This window comes from Myodes glareolus, chromosome 9 (assembly GCF_982192425.1).
Source record: "Myodes glareolus chromosome 9, mMyoGla1.1, whole genome shotgun sequence".
NCBI classification, from domain to species: Eukaryota; Metazoa; Chordata; class Mammalia; order Rodentia; family Cricetidae; genus Myodes; species Myodes glareolus.
This window is the reverse complement of record NC_142034.1, coordinates 21,487,237-21,505,146: the sequence shown is the minus strand read 5'-3', so window position 1 is coordinate 21,505,146 and position 17,910 is coordinate 21,487,237. Positions and strand designations below refer to the sequence as shown.

Here is a 17,910-nt window from a genome sequence, read left to right as displayed (position 1 = left end):
TGGATGCAGGGAGTCAGGCTAGAGACACTTATGTCACGCGGGCTCACTGCTCCTTGCTTGTGCTGATTTTCTCTTATTGGTGTTACCGGCCTGAAGGGCGAATCCTTTCACCCTCTCACAAATACTCTGCCGCATGGCCGCCTGCACCGGGGAACAGGAATTTTTTCCTCTCTTTCTCTTATGATTGGGAACCGTCACAGTCACATTGTGTGAACAAAGAAATGCCTGAAATGTCCTGACCAGGCCACAGAAGACACACCCCTGAGAGCCCTTGCTGCCAGAAAGTTCTGGCATTTCACTTAGGTCCCTTGACATTGATCTTGAAAAACAAACAAACAAATGAATTCACTGGGAATTTCTGACACAGAGAGTGCTAGAGTTGACAGCATGGGCCTCAGAGAAGGAGTCTTTTTGAACAAAGCAAAGTAGTAATTTCCTTATTTATTTAGTTTTCTTGAAACACAGTCTCAGTGTGTATCTATGGCTGTCCTGGAACTCACTCTGTAGACCTGGACTGGAATCACCCCGAGAGTCACTGGTCTCTGCTTCTGATTACAGGGATTAAAAGGCATGCGCCACGACACCTGGCACAGTAGTAATGACTTAAGGTAGTACTTGGTGACTGTGCACACCTTTAATCCCAGATCGGTCGGCAGAGGCAGGCGGATCTCTGTGAGTTCCAGGCCAGCCAAGTCTACAGAGAGAGTTCCAGGATAGGCTTCAAAGCTATACAGAGAAACTCTGTCTTGAAAAACCAAAAACCAGGAACTGAAGAGCCAGCTCAGTGGTTAAGAGCACCAGCTGCTCTTCTGGAGGATTAGGGTTCAATTCTCAGCACCCACATGGCAGCTAACAACTGTCAGCAACTCCGGTTCCAGGGGACCTGACATCCTCATACCAAACAATTAAAGAAAAGAGGTGTGGGGGGCTGGAGAGATGGCTCAGAGGGTAAGAGCACTGTCTGCTCTTCCAGAGGTCCCGAGTTCAATTCCCAGCAACCACATGGTGGCTCGCAACCATCTGTAATGAGACCTGGTGCCTTCCTTGCCAGCAGTACATTGTATGCTTAATAAATAAATCTTAAAAAAAAAAGAGGTGTGCACGTGCCACCAGGGTGCGTTTTAAAGAAAAACAAAACAACAACAACAAAAAGTAGTGACAAAAGTGGGCATCATGGCATAGCTGTAATTCTAGCACACAGGAAGCTGAGGCCAGAGGACTGCAAGTTTGAAACCAGCTGGGGTGGCACAGCAAGATCTTGTCTAAGTTACAAAAATGGAGAGGGTGACTACCACTGAATGCTCCACCCTCCTTTTCTCTGCTCCCCTTTTTCTGCTTGGAACTTGGTTCAGTCACCATCTTGAGCCTGGGAGGCCTTCAGCTGTGGATCAGTGAGGGTGAGCCTGCTGTGTTGTATAACAGTGTCCTCTCAAATTGTAACATTCCATCCTCCTGGGCAGGACCTTAAGCTCAAAAGTAAACAACTCAAAGTAACTTCAGGAAGTTCCTGAAATTGACCAGGGTCACTAGACACTCCCCCCCCCCCCATTAAACATTAAATCTGAGAGTTCCCTCAGAAGAGCTGCCAAACCTTAAAGAAAACTCGCAGGCCAGAGCAGCTGCCCTGAAGAAGCAGAGACCAGCTGAGCTGCCTGGAAGGGGTTTAGACCAACTGAGGCACAGGGAAAGGACCATCTCTAGGCAGGTGAGCTGCCTGCAGGCTGAGAAGTGTGCTCCACGTCCCCGACTGTGTGAGCTGTCGCCCATGCTGGGGTGGTGGAGCAGCTGTCTTGAAGTAACCCCTCACCCCATATTCCTGTCATCCAGGGGTTCTCAACCTTCCTGACACTGTGACCTCTCCTCTTGTTGTGACTCCAGCCATCAAATTATTTTCATTGCTTCTTCCTAACTGTAATTGTGCTATTGTTATGAATCATAATGTAAATATCTGTGTTTTCTGGGTGTCTTAGGAGACTCCTATGAAGGATTCTTCAGCCCCCAAAGGTTTGTGGCTAACGGGTTGAGAATTGCTGCATAAGTAACCCCAATTAAACTCATTGTTCGCCAACTTGAACCTTGGTGTCACCCTGACTATTGTGTGCCGTGGGTGCCCTGTCTGGGGTCAGCAGATGTGTGTGGTGTCACCCTGACTATTGTGTGCCGTGGGCGCCCTGTCTGGGGTCAGCAGATGTGTGTGGTGTCACCCTGACTATCGTATGCCGTGGGCGCCCTGTCTGGGGTCAGCAGATGTGTGTGGTGTCACCCTGACTATTGTGTGCTGTGGGCGCCCTGTCTGGGGTCAGCAGATGTGTGTGGTGTCACCCTGACTATTGTGTGCTGTGGGCGCCCTGTCTGGGGTCAGCAGATGTGTGTGGTGTCACCCTGACTATTGTGTGCCGTGGGCGCCCTGTCTGAGGTCAGCAGAGGTGCATTTGCTTCTCCCCAGGAAAAGTTTTGTCACCCAGCAAGCAGACAGGCAGGATGACTGTGCGCTGGTCACTTTCTGTCCAGATGAAATAACAGAGAATCAGCCTTCAAGAAGGAGAGGTTTCATTTGGCTCCCAGGTTTGGAGAGTCCAGTGCGTGAGCCCCTGGCTCTTCTTTGGGCCTGTGGTGAGGCAGCATATCTTGGTGGTGGAACAAACCCATTTACCTCATGGCGAGGGAACAAAAGAGGAAAGGCCTGGTTCCCGACACGCCTCTCTAATGTGAGGAGCTCTCTCACCGGTCCCCGACTCTTATTTTTTAAAAGTGATTCTCGTATAGCTCAGGCTGCAATCTTGCTATGTCGTCGAGGATAACATTGAATTCTGATCTCCACGTCCAGTATCAGTGCTGGGTTTCCAGGTGTTGCGTCCACCACCACACCCACTTTTTACTCTGTGCTAGGAATCAAACCCAGGGCATTGTTGTGCATTCTAGGCAAGCAATCTACTGCACATAGAGGTCACCCCTGCCCATTTATTTGGGGAGGAGGCAGGGTCTCACACAGCATAGGCTGTCCTCAGACTTGTTATACAGATGACGATAGCTTTGAATTTGCCGTCACCTCCCGAATGCAGCGAGCACAGGGCTCAGCACCAGGCCTGGCTCAATCCCTGCCTGTCTTGTCTGTTCGGTTGTTAGTATGTTTGTGTGTGTGTGTGTGTGTGCGCGCGCGCACACACGTGCACTACTGAAGCTGTGCCTGTGCCGTGGAGGAGGTCAGAGGACAGCTTTCAGGAGTGAAGCCTCTGCTTACCCTAGAGTTGCAGGGACTGAACTCAACTTGTCAGACTCAGTGTTGTCCCTCGGAGCACTGAGCCATCGCCCAGCCTGCTCACCCTGGTCTTTGTTTGTTTTTCCGGACTGGGTCTCTCTGTGTAGCTCTGGCTGTCCTGGAACTCAAGTCTACAGAGATTTGCCTGCCTCTGCCAGTGGGAAGTTTGTGGAGTCAGAGGACAACTTGTGGTAAGTGATTCTCCCCTTGCATCATGTGGGTTCAGAGAATGAACTCAGGTTCTCAGGTTTGGTGGCAGCGCCTTTACCCAGAGCCATCTTCAGACACAGTATTGTGTCAAGGCTGTTTCTTTTAGAGCCGCCACCCAGCTCTTAAATCATGACACAGCGACGTATTATTAGTTTTGAATGCTCAGCATTGCTCAGGCTCCTGTCCAGCTAGCTCTTTTAACTTAACCTGTTTCTCTTCATCTGCATTTTGCTTTGGAGCTTTTTACCTTTCCTTTCTTCTTTCTTTCTTTCTGTCTTTCTGTCTTTCTGTCTTTCTGTCTTTCTGTCTTTCTGTCTGTCTGTCTGTCTGTCTGTCTGTCTGTCTGTCTCACTTTCACTGCTTCCTGTGTCTGCTGGCTGGCCGCTGCTGGGGTTCTTGCCCCGGGCATGTCTCCCTTTCTCCTCCTTACTTTCTCCTTCCTCTGGAACCCAGCTTTCTCCTCCTATTTATTCTCTCTGTTCAGGGCTTATCCATCTTCTGCCCAGCTGTCGGCCCTTCAGCTTTTTATTAGCCAATCAAGTGCCTTAGGCAGACAGGATGAAACAAATGTAACACATCCTTATGTAATTAAGGAGATACAGCACAGACAAATGTAACAATCCTTACATCGCTAAAAAATATAAACAAATGTAGCACACCTTTACCTAGTTAAACTAATATTCCACAACACAGTATGCCTTAACTTTGGAAGCTGAGTTTCCGGAGGTCATAGATTTCTGACCTGGAGTCCGGGAGCAGCTTTATGTAGCTTCCGTGTAGAATTAGTATACTGCTCTTCCTTCCAGGCCCTAAGGAACAGTCATATTCCCAACCTTACACCTCAGCCTCTCTTGACCTCCACAAGACACCAAGTTGCTAAGGCAGTAACTTTGGACAAAGCAGAAATAAAGATGCAGGCAGGCATGGTGGCCGGTTGAGTTTGAGACCAGCTTGGTCTATCTACATAGGGAGTTTTCAGGCAGTCGGGGCTACCCTGATCTCAAATAGAGAAAAGGAAGAAAGAAGAAATGAAATGAAGGGGCCCCCAGACCCAGATTTCATCAGACTAGGATGTCCACAACAAAAGGCCTGAGTGTTTGACACACTTCCTAGTTTACAGCTGCTGCAGATATATTGAAAGACAGGCTGAGCTTCAGACAAAGGCACAACATCCTAGGAATTATCATAACCTGGATCAGAAAACCTAGAGTCAAGGACACAACACCAGCCACTGACAAACAACTTTGAGATCCTGGATGGAGGTGAGACCAACTATCTACCTAAGCTTTCTGCTTGTCAGTAGAATTCAAATCTGAAACCCAATCTGTGCATTCATAGCTATCTGAGTTTGGGGGTTTTGGTTTAGTTACTTAAATATCCATTTTCTTTGTTCCCTGAATGAGATTGTTTATCTGTAGCAATTCCTCTGAAGCTGGGCTTCATGGCCCATTAGATCCAGGGTGACAGTAACAGCCAGTGTTCACAGAGGTTTGCTGTGCATCAGGCATGCGTTAAGTGCCCATTCTCCATCTCATTTAAGCCGTGCTAGTGATGATCAATTCTTCAGCAGAAGTAGCTGGGAGAGTTTGCCCTCAGTTCTGCCAACACCGAGGCTTCTCAGTTCTCCACTCATCTCCACACGACTAGGAGGAAAGGCACCTCCGCCGTGTCAGAGTATAATCTACACGTTCTCACCTGCTTACCTATAAACCGGGGTTTGAAGAAAGTCTCCCCACCTCTGGCAGAGTAGAAGGCACTGTCATTAATCCAAGAAAGGGTGAAATTTTATTCTCCTATTCCCAAGAGTTCATAAACTGCTTACAGCTTATTTGAAAGGCAGTAAACTGAGCCCCAGGAGGCATACAGGCTGAGGAGGTGAGTTCACTCCCATTTGTCCAGGCTCCTGGGTAGATTCCCAAAAGGCCTGGCCTGTGATGATTGCCCACCCTGCAGGTACAAACCTGGGCTCTCCTACCCTGCCCTCAAACTTCAAAGACAGCAGCCAGGCCCTCCCTAGCACTTCCTCTTGGGGTTGCTTGCTAAGTAACCTGTAAGAGAAAGATGCCTAGCATGGGGAAGGGAGGCAGACAGGCTAGGCCAGAGAGGGCTGTGCAGTGGTTTATGGACATTTACCAAACTCCAAAAGATTCTAGGCAGAAAGGAAAGAAAAGAAAAGCCCTTGTCTGATCGGGACGTGGTAGAGATACTTTTCCTAGCAATTTTCAGTGTCTCCCTCCTAGAGAAGGGCAGACCCAGGCAGGCCAGAAGCCTGTGGCTGGTGGCCAGCAGTTCAGTCTGCCTGCAGGAGCAGCAATAAATGAGCACTTGACAGCCTGGTTTGTTCCAGGGACTGTAAGAGCCTGCACCAACCCCTCAACAATTGGTGCAGAGACAACTGGACATTCATATGGAAAAAAATAAAATAGATCCCTATCTCCCAGCAGGCCTCCAGATCAGTTCCAGATGCTCTACCGGAAGCAATCCAAATGATCCCAGCACAACTGGACAAAGCGAGAATAAATGTGGGGCTGTGGGACCAACAGGCTGTACAACACAGAAAGCAAAGCCAGGTAGGATCTGTATGAGGGTGAAAATGGCAATCTGGGGCTGGGGCCGTTTCTGCTTGCTCTGAGGGTGGGAAGGGACAACAAAATTATTTCTAAATCAAAAAGAAAACACATTTTTTTTACTATTATTATGTAATAGACTTCTGCAACTGTGTGCATATAAAAGACCAGAGGATAGCAATGTAGGTAGTCTCGCCTACCTTTACACAGGTTTGGGGACTGAACTCTGGTCACCAGGCTATAAGACAATTGCTTTTTTTTTACTGAGCCATCTCACTAGCCCATCAAACTCTTTTTCTAGGTTTGAAAAGTCATAGCCTGTGACAAGAATAATCAAAACTGGGTTTCTCCATGTAGCCTTGGCTGTCCTAGAACTCTTTTTGTAGACCAGGCTGACCTCAGATTTACAGCTCTGCCTCTCGGGTGCTAGAATTAAAGGCATGTGCCACCACTGCCAGGTTGTTTTTTTGTTTTGTTTTTTTAAGACAAGGTCTTGATTTGCAGCCCAGCCTGGCCCACTCTGAACAATCTTTCTCCTTCAACTAACCAAGTGCTGTGATATCAAGTGTGTACCTCCACTCCTGGCTGTAGAAAACCTTCAGATGTCTGAAGGAGACAATCCAAAGAGCAGGTGATTCAGAGAGGAAGAAACCCCAGGTAGTAACAAAAGTGGAACTGGCAGGTGGTAGCTATCTTGTTAGCGCCGGGCTGCCTGACCCTGAACTGCACTCAGAGAACTCGTTTTTCTTCCAAAGGAAAGGAAGCTGGGTAGGAGAGTTCAGCAGAGTTCGCTGTGGCTGTGATAACTAGAAACAATAAATCACATCAGCACCCATGGGACTGACAAAAGTTACCATCTGATACCAGGTACAGATGCAGGTCCAGCAAAGCAAGAAGAGCCTCGGTTGGTGTCGGTTGGTGCCACAGTCTACACAAAGTGAGAAACGTGTAACAGCTTCCTCTCAGACTAAAACATCCCATCCTACAGGAAGCTCCTTCAGCAGGGCAGTAAACAAGTCAAAATAACTTGAGGAAGTCCCTGAAACAGACTAGATCCACCCCCCCCCCCCACCACCACCCTGCAGAGGAAGCAATAAAAGCTAAGCCTGCCCATGAAGGAAGAATACCCTTGCTCTATTCATCCCTGGAATACTAAAATGCAGCTAAAAAGAGCAACACAGTGGGAATCCAGGTCAGTGGCAGAGGCCTTACTTAACATATGTGAGCCTTGGATTCCACAACCAGCACCACAAAAAGAAGGAAATGAGCTGATTAGATGGCACAGTGGGCAAACATACTTGCCATGCAAGCCAGAAACATGGCTTTGATCCCTGGAATCCACATGATAGAAGGAGAGAGCCAACTCCTGTAAGTTATTCTCTGACCTTCACATGTATCCCATGGTTCATGCCTGTTTACCTATGAACAAACACATAATATAAATACACATATAATAATAGTAATAATAATAAATAATAGGGGCTAGTAGATGGCTCAGTGGTTAAGAGCACTTGCTCCTCTTGCTGAGGATCTGAGTTCAAATCCCATCACCCACATGGTGGCTCATAACCATCTATAACTCCATTCTGGAGATCTGACACCCTCTTCTGATATCTGTAAACTCCAGTACATACACATACATTTGGGCAAAACACTCATACACATAAAATTTAATTAAGTAAATAGTATATGGTGCCAGGAATGTGGCTGGCAGGGAACATGTTTGCTGAGTGCCTGCAAGGCCTTGGGTCCTTTCCTCAACAAACCTCCTCCCCACAAAATAAATATTAAAAATTTTTAAATAAAAATAATGGTATGTATATGATATATACTATGTACATGTGTGCATGAGAGAAGGAAATGAAAAGAAATACTAAATTTACATATAGAAATATGAATAAATTTCAACAGTTCTACTGTAAGGAGAAAGGGGGAAAAAGGAGATTACTTTTCTCTGGTGTTATATTCTGATATATAAGATTTCCAGACCAAAAAAATAAAAACTCTGGTTGTATGTTTAAAATATTCTGTAATTTAAATGAAAGGGGAGCTGGACACAGTGGTACACACTTTTAATCCAGCACTCAGGAAGCAGAGGCAGGGGGAGCTCTGTGAATGCCAGGCTAACCACGGCTACATAGTGAGACTCCATCTCAAAGTAAATCAATAAGAGCCAAGTGTGGTGCCACTGAAATCGGCTCTCAGAAGGTGGAGGCAGTGACATCAGGAGTTTGGGGCTGGAGAGACAGCTCAGCAGTTAAGAACACTGTCTGCTCTTCCAGAGGTCCCGGCTTCAGTTCCCAGCAACCCCATGGCCGCTCACTAATGTCTGTAATTCCAGTTCCAAAGGATTCCACATACAGACAAACATGCAGGCAAAAGACCTGTTCATAAAATACAAATAAATACGTCATTAAAAAAGAAAAAAGATCAGGATTTCGAGACCAACTTGGGTTCCATCAGCTCCTATCTCTAAACAAAATAAACAAGCATAAATGTGGAAATAAAAGAGAAACAACAGTGAGATATTGCTTTGTGGCCACTGGGATGGTTTTTTTTCAAAAAATAGAGGAAGTTATGTGTGTTTGCAGTGGGGTAGAAGTAGGGCATTGTTTTGTTAGTGAGATGTAAATTTTTTTATTTTTATTTTTTGTTTTTTGATTTTTGAGACAGGGTTTTTCTGTAGTTTTGAAGCCTGCCCTGGAACTAGCTCTCGTAGACCAGGCTGGCCTCGAACTCACGGAGATCCGCCTACCTCTGTCTCTTGAGTGCTGGAATTCAAGATGTGCACCACCACCGCCTGGCTGAGATGTAAAACTTTGCTGATTATGATGGCTCCTCAAGAGGTAAACATAAAATCATTCTCTGATCCAACAATTCTACTTCTGGATACACATCTAAAGAAAGAGACAGACGGACAGATAGACAGACAGAGAAATGGATAGCAGGGACCCCCAGATAAACCTGTACACCTATATTCAAAGCAGCATTATTCATTATAACCAAGCAGCGAACTGGACCAGGTGGCATAGGCCTGTATTCCCAGCTACTCAGGAAACTGAGGTCAAAGAGTCATAAATTCAAGGCTAGCCGAGGCAGTTTAGTGAAACCCAATCTTCTACTAAAAAGTAAAAAGGAAGGAGCTCGAGAGTAGGCCAAGAAATTAAGCACACTGGCTGCAGTTTAGGGGATCAACATCCACAATTTCTACACACACGAACACATACACACCCCATAATTTAAAGCAAACCTTTAGCCAGGTGGTGCACACCATTAATACCAGCACTTGGAGATATAGGCAAGAGAATCTCTGAGTTTGAGGCCAGCCTGGTCTATGGAACGAGTTCCGGGACAGACAGCCAGAGCTACACAGAGAAACCCTCTGGCAAACAAAGGAACAAGAAAAATTAAAATTCTGTCTGTAAAGTTTTATTGTCTTCTATGAGTATTGGTGTTTGGGTTGCAGGGTTTGTGTACCATGTGTGTGCAGTGCAAGCAGGGACCAGAATGGGGCATGAGATCCTCTGGAACTGGAGTTATAGACAGTGCTGAGCCACCACCAGCGCTGTGCAAGTTTCCTCCAAATCTGGAACACGCCATGATGCAGGGAAGCTCCTTAAGCAGGAGGTAAAACACAGCAACTTCAGGAAGTCCCTGAAAATGACCAGAATCACTAGGTCGCGCCCTGCCACCTCTTAGACCAAGTGAAGCTGCACTACAGAAAAGGATTGTCGGACTAGACAGGCTCCCTGGAAGAAGCAGAAGCCAGGCAAGCTGCCCAGAAGAGGCTCAGATCTCCTGAGTCAGTGGGAAAGGACGCTTTCCAGCCTGGTGAGCTGCCTGTGCAGTGTGAGCTGCCAGTTGTGCCGGTGTAGGCTTTGGTGATGTGGTTGTCTTTGAATCATCTCTGCTCCTGTAAGTCACCCCTCGTCCCTATTCCTGTCAGTAGCCCCAATAAAACTCATTGATTCACCAACTTGGCCTTTGGTGCTATCTGTACTATGGTCTGTTTGCTGTGGGCTCCCTGTCTTAGGTGAGTAGATGTGTGTGTTGTGTTCCCCCAGGAAAAGTTTTATCACTAACACATGGGTGCTGGGAATCAAACCCAATTCTCTTAACTCCTGAGCTATTTCCCCAATCGCAATGGTTTTTGCTTGTTTTTAAGTAAAAGGAGAGCTGTAATTTTAGTCTGAGGGAAGGCACTAGCCTCATGTGAGAACAAAGTCCTAGATTCTGTTTCCAATGTCACAAGAAGAAAATGAAGAGGGAAGAGGAAGCCATTGAGAGAAGAATGGATCAAAAACAACTTTTTATATGTTATATATATATATACATATATATATAATTAAAAAGTATTATTCAATCTTTTTTGTTTGTTTTTGTTTTCAGAGACAAGGTTTCTCTGTGTAGCCTTGGCTATTCTGGAATTCACTCCATACACCAGGCTACCCTTGAACTCAAGAGATCTGCCTGCTTCTTCCTCTTGCATGCTGGAATTAAAGGCATGCGCCACCACTACCCAGTGATACCTGAAATAAATGGACAGGAACAAAAGGAAAAATGCTGCATGCCGCCACTTAGGTACACAGAGGCAAAGCCCTAAGACAGAGAGGACAGCCACTGTCACGGGCGCGGACCATCCAGGGGTACGGAGTTCCAGTCTGGGAAGATGGAAGAGTTCTGACTGGGTGGCACAGGGCTGAAATGCTAGGACTTGAGAAACACCAGCAAGAGGATCAAGAGTTCAAGGTTATGGGCTGCAGAGTGAGGCTGAGCCCAGCCTGGGCCACATGAAACTGTACGCCTCCACCCGCCCCCAAAAAAAATCAAAACAAAAAGTTCTGAATAAGGTCATGATCATTAAAAACATGATAGACCTTCATGCCACAGAACAGTACACTTTGAAAAGGTTAAAATAGGAACAGGTTAAAGGTTAAAATGGTAAACTTTGGATATTTATTTATTATTTTGGATTTTGGAGACAGGGTTCCTCTGTGTAGCTGCTTTGGTTGTCCTGGAACTCCATGTGTAGAGCAGGGTGGCTGCAAACTCACAGAGATCTGTCTTCTTCTGCATCCTAGGGGCTGGGATTAAAGTTGTACTGCTTGGCTATTTATTAACTGTTGATACACTATAGCTCAAACTGTCCTGGCTCTCACTATGTACACTAGACAGGCTTGCCTCTCTCTGCTGGGTGCTGGAAGGAGAGGTGTGTGCCACCACGTGTATTGACTTTCTAATACATTTATCTGTCTGTCTATCTATCGATCGGTCTATCTAGCTAATCATTTTACTTAGTGTCTGTTCATAGGCTCCAAGAGCATGCATACAGATAGGTCAAAGGACAATTGAAGAGTAGGTTCTTGATTCCCCCCTTCCACCCTGAGGGTACCAGGATTAAGTTCGGCACTAAGGGCCTTTAGGACACCTGGCCAGTCTGAGAAGGTAATTTATCTTATTTTATTAGACAGGGTCTCACTATGTAGCCTCAGCTGGCCTGAAACTCACTTAAATAAACAGGCTGGCCTAGAACTCACAGAGATCCATCTGCCTTTGCTTCACACGTGCTTGCTAGGGTTATAAGGCAGGAGCAACCACACCTGGCCCCAGATGGTAAATTTTGTATTTACACATTTGTATAGTGTAAAAATATGAAAATAAAATTGAAAAAAAGAAAATGCGTCTTGGGCTGTGTAGCTAAGTGATATAGCAGGTGCTTAGTATGCACAGGAACATGGATTCAATTCCCCAACCCTTAAGAAAATGTTGGTTTAAATCTAGTCTCTTAATCTAGCACATCCGGCTGGTGTAAGTAGGTGACTCCTACACTTGGTGCATCCACCAGACCGTTCCTTCCTCCCCTCCCCCACAGCCGAGTGGGTATCTTCGCCTCGCCAAAGGTATCGCTGCGCACGCGCACATTCTGACATGAGGGGGCGTGGCCTCACTCTGCGCCTGTGCTGAATTCCAGCTGTGCCTGTGATCAGAGAAAATGATGCCCAGGATGGGTTCTGCCGCCCGCCGGCTGCGGAGAGGCCCACACTGCACACGCGCAGACCCAGCGTCCGCGTCAAAACACCGGCAGACAGCGCGCTGCCCATGTCCTGCGCGCCTGGCTGCCAGGCGTTCCTTTGGGCCGTGACTCCCGCCGGCCTGGGGCGGACGAGCTCACGTCTGACTGGCGATGCCCCGGGAGATCATCACCCTGCAGCTGGGCCAGTGCGGCAACCAGAGTGAGCAAGCGACCGCCAAACCCCGCCAGTCTCTGGTTCTGTCCCTGGGCCCGCATTCAAGTGCCTGGTACCCATCCATCCCTTTTGTCCTTCCCATAACAACCTTTCTTACCTTACTGCGCCTGATGATCCGGGCAAGAGCTGCCTCCTCAGTCCTGGGCTGTGACAACTTCCAGGCGTCTTGGGTCGCCTTCCTGAATGTAATAGCCTCTGAGCCTGGGCTTTTCCGGCCTTAAGGCTCCAGCAGACTTGGACCTCTTCCTCCTCCTGCAGTTGGGTTCGAGTTCTGGAAACAGCTGTGTGCTGAGCATGGCATCAGCCCCGAGGGCATCGTGGAGGAGTTCGCCACCGAAGGCACTGACCGCAAGGACGTCTTTTTCTACCAGGTGCCTCCCCACCATGACTGGACCAGGACCCTAGGGGCATGAAGGGATGTGCAGCAAATTGGTGCTGGGAAACCCACTGAGCAGGATGGGACCAGAATGGCTGTCTTAAGAAGGGAGGGCCTGCAGGAGCCAGAGTTGGGAGGATGCAGGACTTGATCCAGCCAGGTTCACTGGCCCATCCTGGCTTCCCTTTGGCAGGCAGACGATGAGCATTACATCCCCCGGGCTGTGCTGCTGGACCTGGAGCCCCGGGTGATCCATTCCATCCTCAACTCCTCCTATGCCAAGCTCTACAACCCAGAGAACATCTACCTGTCTGAGCACGGAGGAGGAGCTGGCAACAACTGGGGCAGGGGATTCTCACAGGTGTCAGTTCCGGAGTTCTTGGTAATCCTAGCTTGGGATAAGGCAAGGCCCAAGTAAGTCTGGGACTCTGTCCAGACTAGACTGGCGATAAATAAGAGACAAATGGATTTGCTGGGAAACGGACTGCGAGGAAGGTGGTTGTGCAAACTTTATGTAAATCATTCACAAAGCAGCAGTTCTGGGTTGAGAAAGATTCTGGCTGGGAAGGTGGGTTTCAGGATGGCAGCAGAGACAGAAGGTGGAGTTCTTGGTGCTCAGAAGAGAAACTTGGGCCTGACTCTCCCTTCCCATGTCTATATCCAGGGTGAGAAAATTCATGAGGACATCTTTGACATCATAGACCGAGAAGCAGATGGAAGTGACAGCCTCGAGGTGAGGTCCTTCTACAGTAAAGCATGCTGGGAGAAAAATCAGGCATGCTCTCAACACCTGATGTGGAAGAAACATCACTCCGCGTTCCCAGAATCCAGGGAACACTAGGGTCTTAAAATACTGCTTTGTTCTTGGGGAAATCAGACTTCCAACGCTATCTGCTTCATAGACATGGGTCCCTCAGCTTCTGCTTGGTCTTGGAACCTTCCCAAGGATCCTCAGAGACAAGGTGCTAGTCTTTAGGCATCTGTACTGGCCTGACCTTGGGGTCTATGTCCTCAGCTGTAGCCACTAAGAGCGCCACCTGTGCGCATTCACTATGTTCCCCCTTTAAAAGGGCCCTGCCCACCTGCCATCTCCTCCTCTTCTTCTCCTGCCACTCCTGTCCCCAGAGGTCAGTCTCCCCACTCCCCCCTTTTCCCATTTACTTTCCCCCAATAAAAACCCCTCCACCTGAGCTCTGTCGCACGACGTCTTTCTCTCTTGCGTCGTTTTTCATGTTATGACACCAGGCCGAAATCTCTCCTTGAGATCCCTGCCCACTGCCCTTTTCTCTCTCCCCATTCAGGGCTTCGTGCTGTGCCATTCCATTGCTGGAGGGACAGGCTCTGGTCTGGGCTCCTATCTCTTAGAGAGACTGAATGACAGGTGAGCTTGTGTTTGAGAAGAGGTCATTAGCCCTGATTCCCTGGTGTGTTGGTTAATATTTTAATTGCATTTTTATTGTTTACCTTTGGGGAGGCGTGCCTGTCCCTGCGTGTGTGCAGAGGTCAGTGTGTGGGAGTCGCTTTTCTCCTTTCACTATGTGGGTCCCAGGAAGTGAACTCGGGTCATTGAGAGTGGTGGCTGGCACCTTTACCCTACCCAGTGAGTCACCTTAGGAAGTGGAAGTCACCTTACCAATAGGAAGGGAGTTCTGATGAGGAATTATCTAGATCAGGTTGGCCTGTCAGCATGTCTGGAAGGGACTGTCTTGCTCATTGATAAAGGAAGACCTCACCTAGGGATTTCTGAACAGCATAAAAGAGGAGAAAGCTAGCTGCCAGCCAGCAAGAAAAGATACAGATTCTCTCTGTTCTTGACTGTGGACATCCCACCTTAACTTCCTGAGATAATGGGTTGTAACCTGGAACTGAAAGCCAAATGAGCCCTTTCTTTCTCAGGTAGCCTTTTCCTGGGGCATTTGTCACAGAATCAGATCCTAAAGTGGAATTCCTAGATAGCCACTTTCCATGTTGTTCCTTTTGCTCCTTGAGCTGGAAGGTTTTTTTCTACCCCCTCCCTCCTCGAGTCACAGAGACAGAACCGTCCAGGTTAAACCTTGGAAGTAATAGCTGGCATTGACATGGGACGGTACCTCGAGGCCTTCAGAACCGTGGCTTATCCTCTGGGTGCTGAACACTGAGGTCTGCCCTTGCTGCTTTTGTACAAGAACTCAGTGGCACTCGGAAAGGAGACTGGGAGTCACAGAGGTCCTACAGTTCACTGGGACACCTTCCCCTTTCCCTCTCCTTTGTCCCAGGTACCCCAAGAAATTGGTGCAGACATATTCCGTGTTTCCCAACCAGGACGAGATGAGCGACGTCGTGGTGCAGCCCTACAACTCCCTCCTCACCCTAAAGCGGCTGACCCAGAATGCAGACTGTGTGGTGAGCTCAGGAAGACTGAGCAGGAGCTTGGCCTGCCTTCCAACGACAGCCCTTGCCCTTTTCCAGCCCTGGTCTGCCAAAAACAAAATAAAACAAACAACAAAAAAAAACCCCAAAAAACAAAAGATATATGGGTCAGATTATGAATTAAGATCCCAACCTCCAAAGCAGCTTCCTGGTCTTTGGGGCAGCATGACTCTCAACAAAGAGTATCTCCCTCTCCTGATAGACACCCCATTTTGCCTCTTTAATGTCTCCTTGTGCTTGAACTCAAGGGTCACATTTGCGACAAAACCTTTTCTCATTATTTGGGCAAGGTCAAATCCCTTTGTGTATATTGTTAACCTACTTTAATTATTTAGTAACAGGGTCTTATCTGGGCGTGGTGGTTTATGTCTGTCAATTCCATTTTTCAGAAGGCTGATGCAGGAGAATCACTATTAATTAGTTCACGAATAGCCTGGGCTACATAGTTAGGTCCCAAGACAGTTTGAGTCAAGACTGAAAAGAAGATAAAGAAAACGAAGCAGGAACTTACTAAATTGCCCTAGCTGGGCCTCAAACTTGTGATCCCCCTGCCTCAGCTTCCTGGGTAACTGGAATTAGGAGTGTGTGTGACAGTGCTGCTGGATTTATTACTAAAAACCACTGAACACAAGTTCTGCTTCCACCCTCGTTTCAATAGCTGCTTTTTTCCCTAAACTGTAGGCCCAATGGTGGCAAAAGCCCATGTCTGCTGTCCACTAAAGTGTCTTCAGAACCAAGGCATGTGGGAGACGGATTTGTTCACTGTCCTGTATCATGTCAGTAACGTGTCATCAGACCCCAGAGATAGTATGTTTCTTTGAAGGTAGCAAGCCTATTTTCTGGTTTGGGAGTTTGCAGAAACTAAGCTGTATGTATCTTACTTCAATGTCCCTTTTGCCACAAAAGATGTTACTGACTCCTTCTGTCCTGCCAGGTGGTGCTGGACAACACGGCCCTGAACCGGATCGCCACAGACCGCCTGCACATCCAGAACCCATCCTTCTCCCAGATCAACCAGCTGGTGAGTCTACTCCTGGAAATGAAGCCCTCTACCAGAGGATCCTCAGAGAAGGGATGTTCCACCCCCATCCCATCCCATAATATCGTATCTCCTGTTCCCAGGTGTCCACCATCATGTCAGCCAGCACCACCACCCTGCGCTACCCTGGCTACATGAACAATGACCTCATCGGCCTCATCGCCTCGCTCATTCCCACCCCTCGGCTCCACTTCCTCATGACTGGCTATACACCTCTCACCACGGACCAATCAGTAAGAGCTCCCGCAGTGTCCCAGGACTGTGGCCTTTTCCTCCTGCTGTGCCATGAGCTGCCCTTTGAGCTCTTCTGCACCCCACTTCCCCAGGTTCTGTTCTCAGGGACTGACACTGTGCCGCTTGCTTGCTGCGGTCTCCGCTTTGTGCATCCCCTGGCTCCTGCAGGAGCAGTGCTGGTGGGATCTGCTTCTGCTCATGCACAAGGGCATGGGTTTGCTGAGCCGAGAGCCGAGACCCTAACCCCTGATCTAAAGACATTCCCCAGAGACCAAGCCACCTCTAAACTGATGGGGACATAGTTGACTCTTCTCTGTCCATGTGTCTCTGGGTTGCTCCCTGACTGCTCACATTGTCCCTGTGAATGACCCCTCTTCCCTCAGGTGGCCAGTGTGAGGAAGACAACAGTCCTGGATGTCATGAGGCGGCTGCTACAGCCCAAGAACGTGATGGTGTCCACAGGCCGGGATCGCCAGACCAACCACTGCTACATCGCCATCCTCAACATCATCCAGGGAGAGGTGGACCCCACCCAGGTAAGGGTAAGGGAGGCCCTATTACCCTACCCTCTGGTCCACAGACTGGAGGAAAAGCAGCTACCGCCTCTCTGCCCACCCTAGGTCCACAAGAGTCTGCAGAGGATCAGGGAAAGGAAGTTGGCCAACTTCATCCCCTGGGGCCCAGCCAGCATCCAGGTGGCCCTGTCAAGGAAGTCCCCCTACCTGCCATCAGCTCACCGGGTCAGCGGACTCATGATGGCCAACCACACCAGTATCTCCTCGGTGAGCAGTCTCCTTTGTCTTTGTGTTGGCAAGGAGCAAACCCAGAGATTCAGGGATGGTAGGCAAGGCTGCCACCTGGGAGCCACACCCCTGGCTCCTGGTGGCTCTGTTCCACTGTCATCAGCTTTCTCAGTCTGTCCCTAGTTTGTGTCCTGAACTGGATGCCATTCTGAAACCCTCCTCCTCTCCAGCTTTTCGAAAGTTCCTGCCAGCAGTATGACAAACTATGGAAGCGGGGGGCCTTCCTCGAGCAGTTCCGCAAGGAGGACATCTTCAAAGACAACTTTGAGGAGATGGACAGGTCCAGGGAGGTGGTACAAGAGCTCATTGATGAGTACCATGCTGCTACACGGCCAGATTATATCTCCTGGGGCACCCAGGAGCAGTGAGTACCGTCTCTGCTGGCCCCGAACAAGTGCAGCCCCAACTATGCCTGGACCCTCTGACACAACCTTATCTCACATTTCTAGATGTGTGCCCACCCGAGGAGCTGCTCTTATCTTCTCTTGCATGCCTAGTTCTTATTATGCTTGGTTACTTCTAATAAAATAATAAAGCTTGATGATGCATATAAAGGCGCTTAATCTGTGATTATGTGGACTGGGTGGGCACAGCTTCCATATCTAGGCACATGACAGTGTGCTGGCCTTCACCTGCTCAGACTCCTTACTCCTCAGCCCAGATCTCAGTGTGTTTGCACCAGCATCCCTTGCCTCAAACCAGCCTCTTTTACTAGGGGTCAGTTCCTCTCGGCATTACTGAAACATCGGGATCCATTGTGTCCTC

General features: G+C 48.4%; 1 protein-coding gene and 1 long non-coding RNA gene across 6 annotated transcripts in view; both read left to right on the top strand.

Annotated features, from left to right (window-relative positions):
* LOC148120783 (uncharacterized) overlaps nt 1-10,012 on the top strand; it is a 39,838-nt gene extending 29,826 nt beyond the window's left edge. For 2 of the 3 annotated variants that reach the window (XR_015738749.1, XR_015738748.1), the window contains exons 2-5: nt 3,367-3,450; nt 4,583-4,731; nt 5,911-6,039; nt 9,503-10,012. This is a non-coding gene — a long non-coding RNA (uncharacterized LOC148120783). Of the gene's footprint in view, nt 1-4; nt 1,706-3,366; nt 3,451-4,582; nt 4,732-5,910; nt 6,040-9,502 lie in introns of those variants that run through there. The other variant, XR_015738750.1, reaches the window with a different exon arrangement.
* A 2,011-nt stretch (nt 10,013-12,023) lies between these two features.
* Nucleotides 12,024-17,699, top strand: Tubg2 (tubulin gamma 2). Of its 3 annotated transcripts, none has more exons than XM_087909970.1 (11): nt 12,024-12,269; nt 12,543-12,655; nt 12,854-13,042; nt 13,325-13,393; nt 13,962-14,041; nt 14,916-15,042; nt 16,004-16,090; nt 16,192-16,341; nt 16,726-16,878; nt 16,963-17,124; nt 17,316-17,699. In XM_087909970.1, exons 1-11 carry the CDS (start codon nt 12,221-12,223, stop codon nt 17,511-17,513), a joined length of 1,377 nt encoding a protein of 458 aa, XP_087766096.1. In that variant the 5' UTR covers nt 12,024-12,220; the 3' UTR covers nt 17,514-17,699. The 3 variants fall into 3 exon arrangements, with proteins under 3 accessions (XP_087766096.1, XP_087766097.1, XP_087766098.1); XM_087909971.1 differs by having other exon boundaries at nt 12,026-12,269; nt 12,854-13,021; XM_087909972.1 differs by lacking the exons at nt 12,024-12,269; nt 12,543-12,655 and having other exon boundaries at nt 12,979-13,228.
* Nucleotides 17,700-17,910: the final 211 nt, after the last annotated feature.

Bases quoted from the DNA above. Each gene is read 5' to 3' on its own strand.
- Tubg2 (XM_087909970.1), top strand. From the start codon at position 12,221: ATGCCCCGGGAGATCATCACCCTGCAGCTGGGCCAGTGCGGCAACCAG. The intron at 12,656-12,853 runs GTGCCTCCCCAC...TCCCTTTGGCAG, and splicing joins AGGACGTCTTTTTCTACCAG to GCAGACGATGAGCATTACAT. The intron at 16,879-16,962 runs GTAAGGGTAAGG...TGCCCACCCTAG, and splicing joins GAGAGGTGGACCCCACCCAG to GTCCACAAGAGTCTGCAGAG.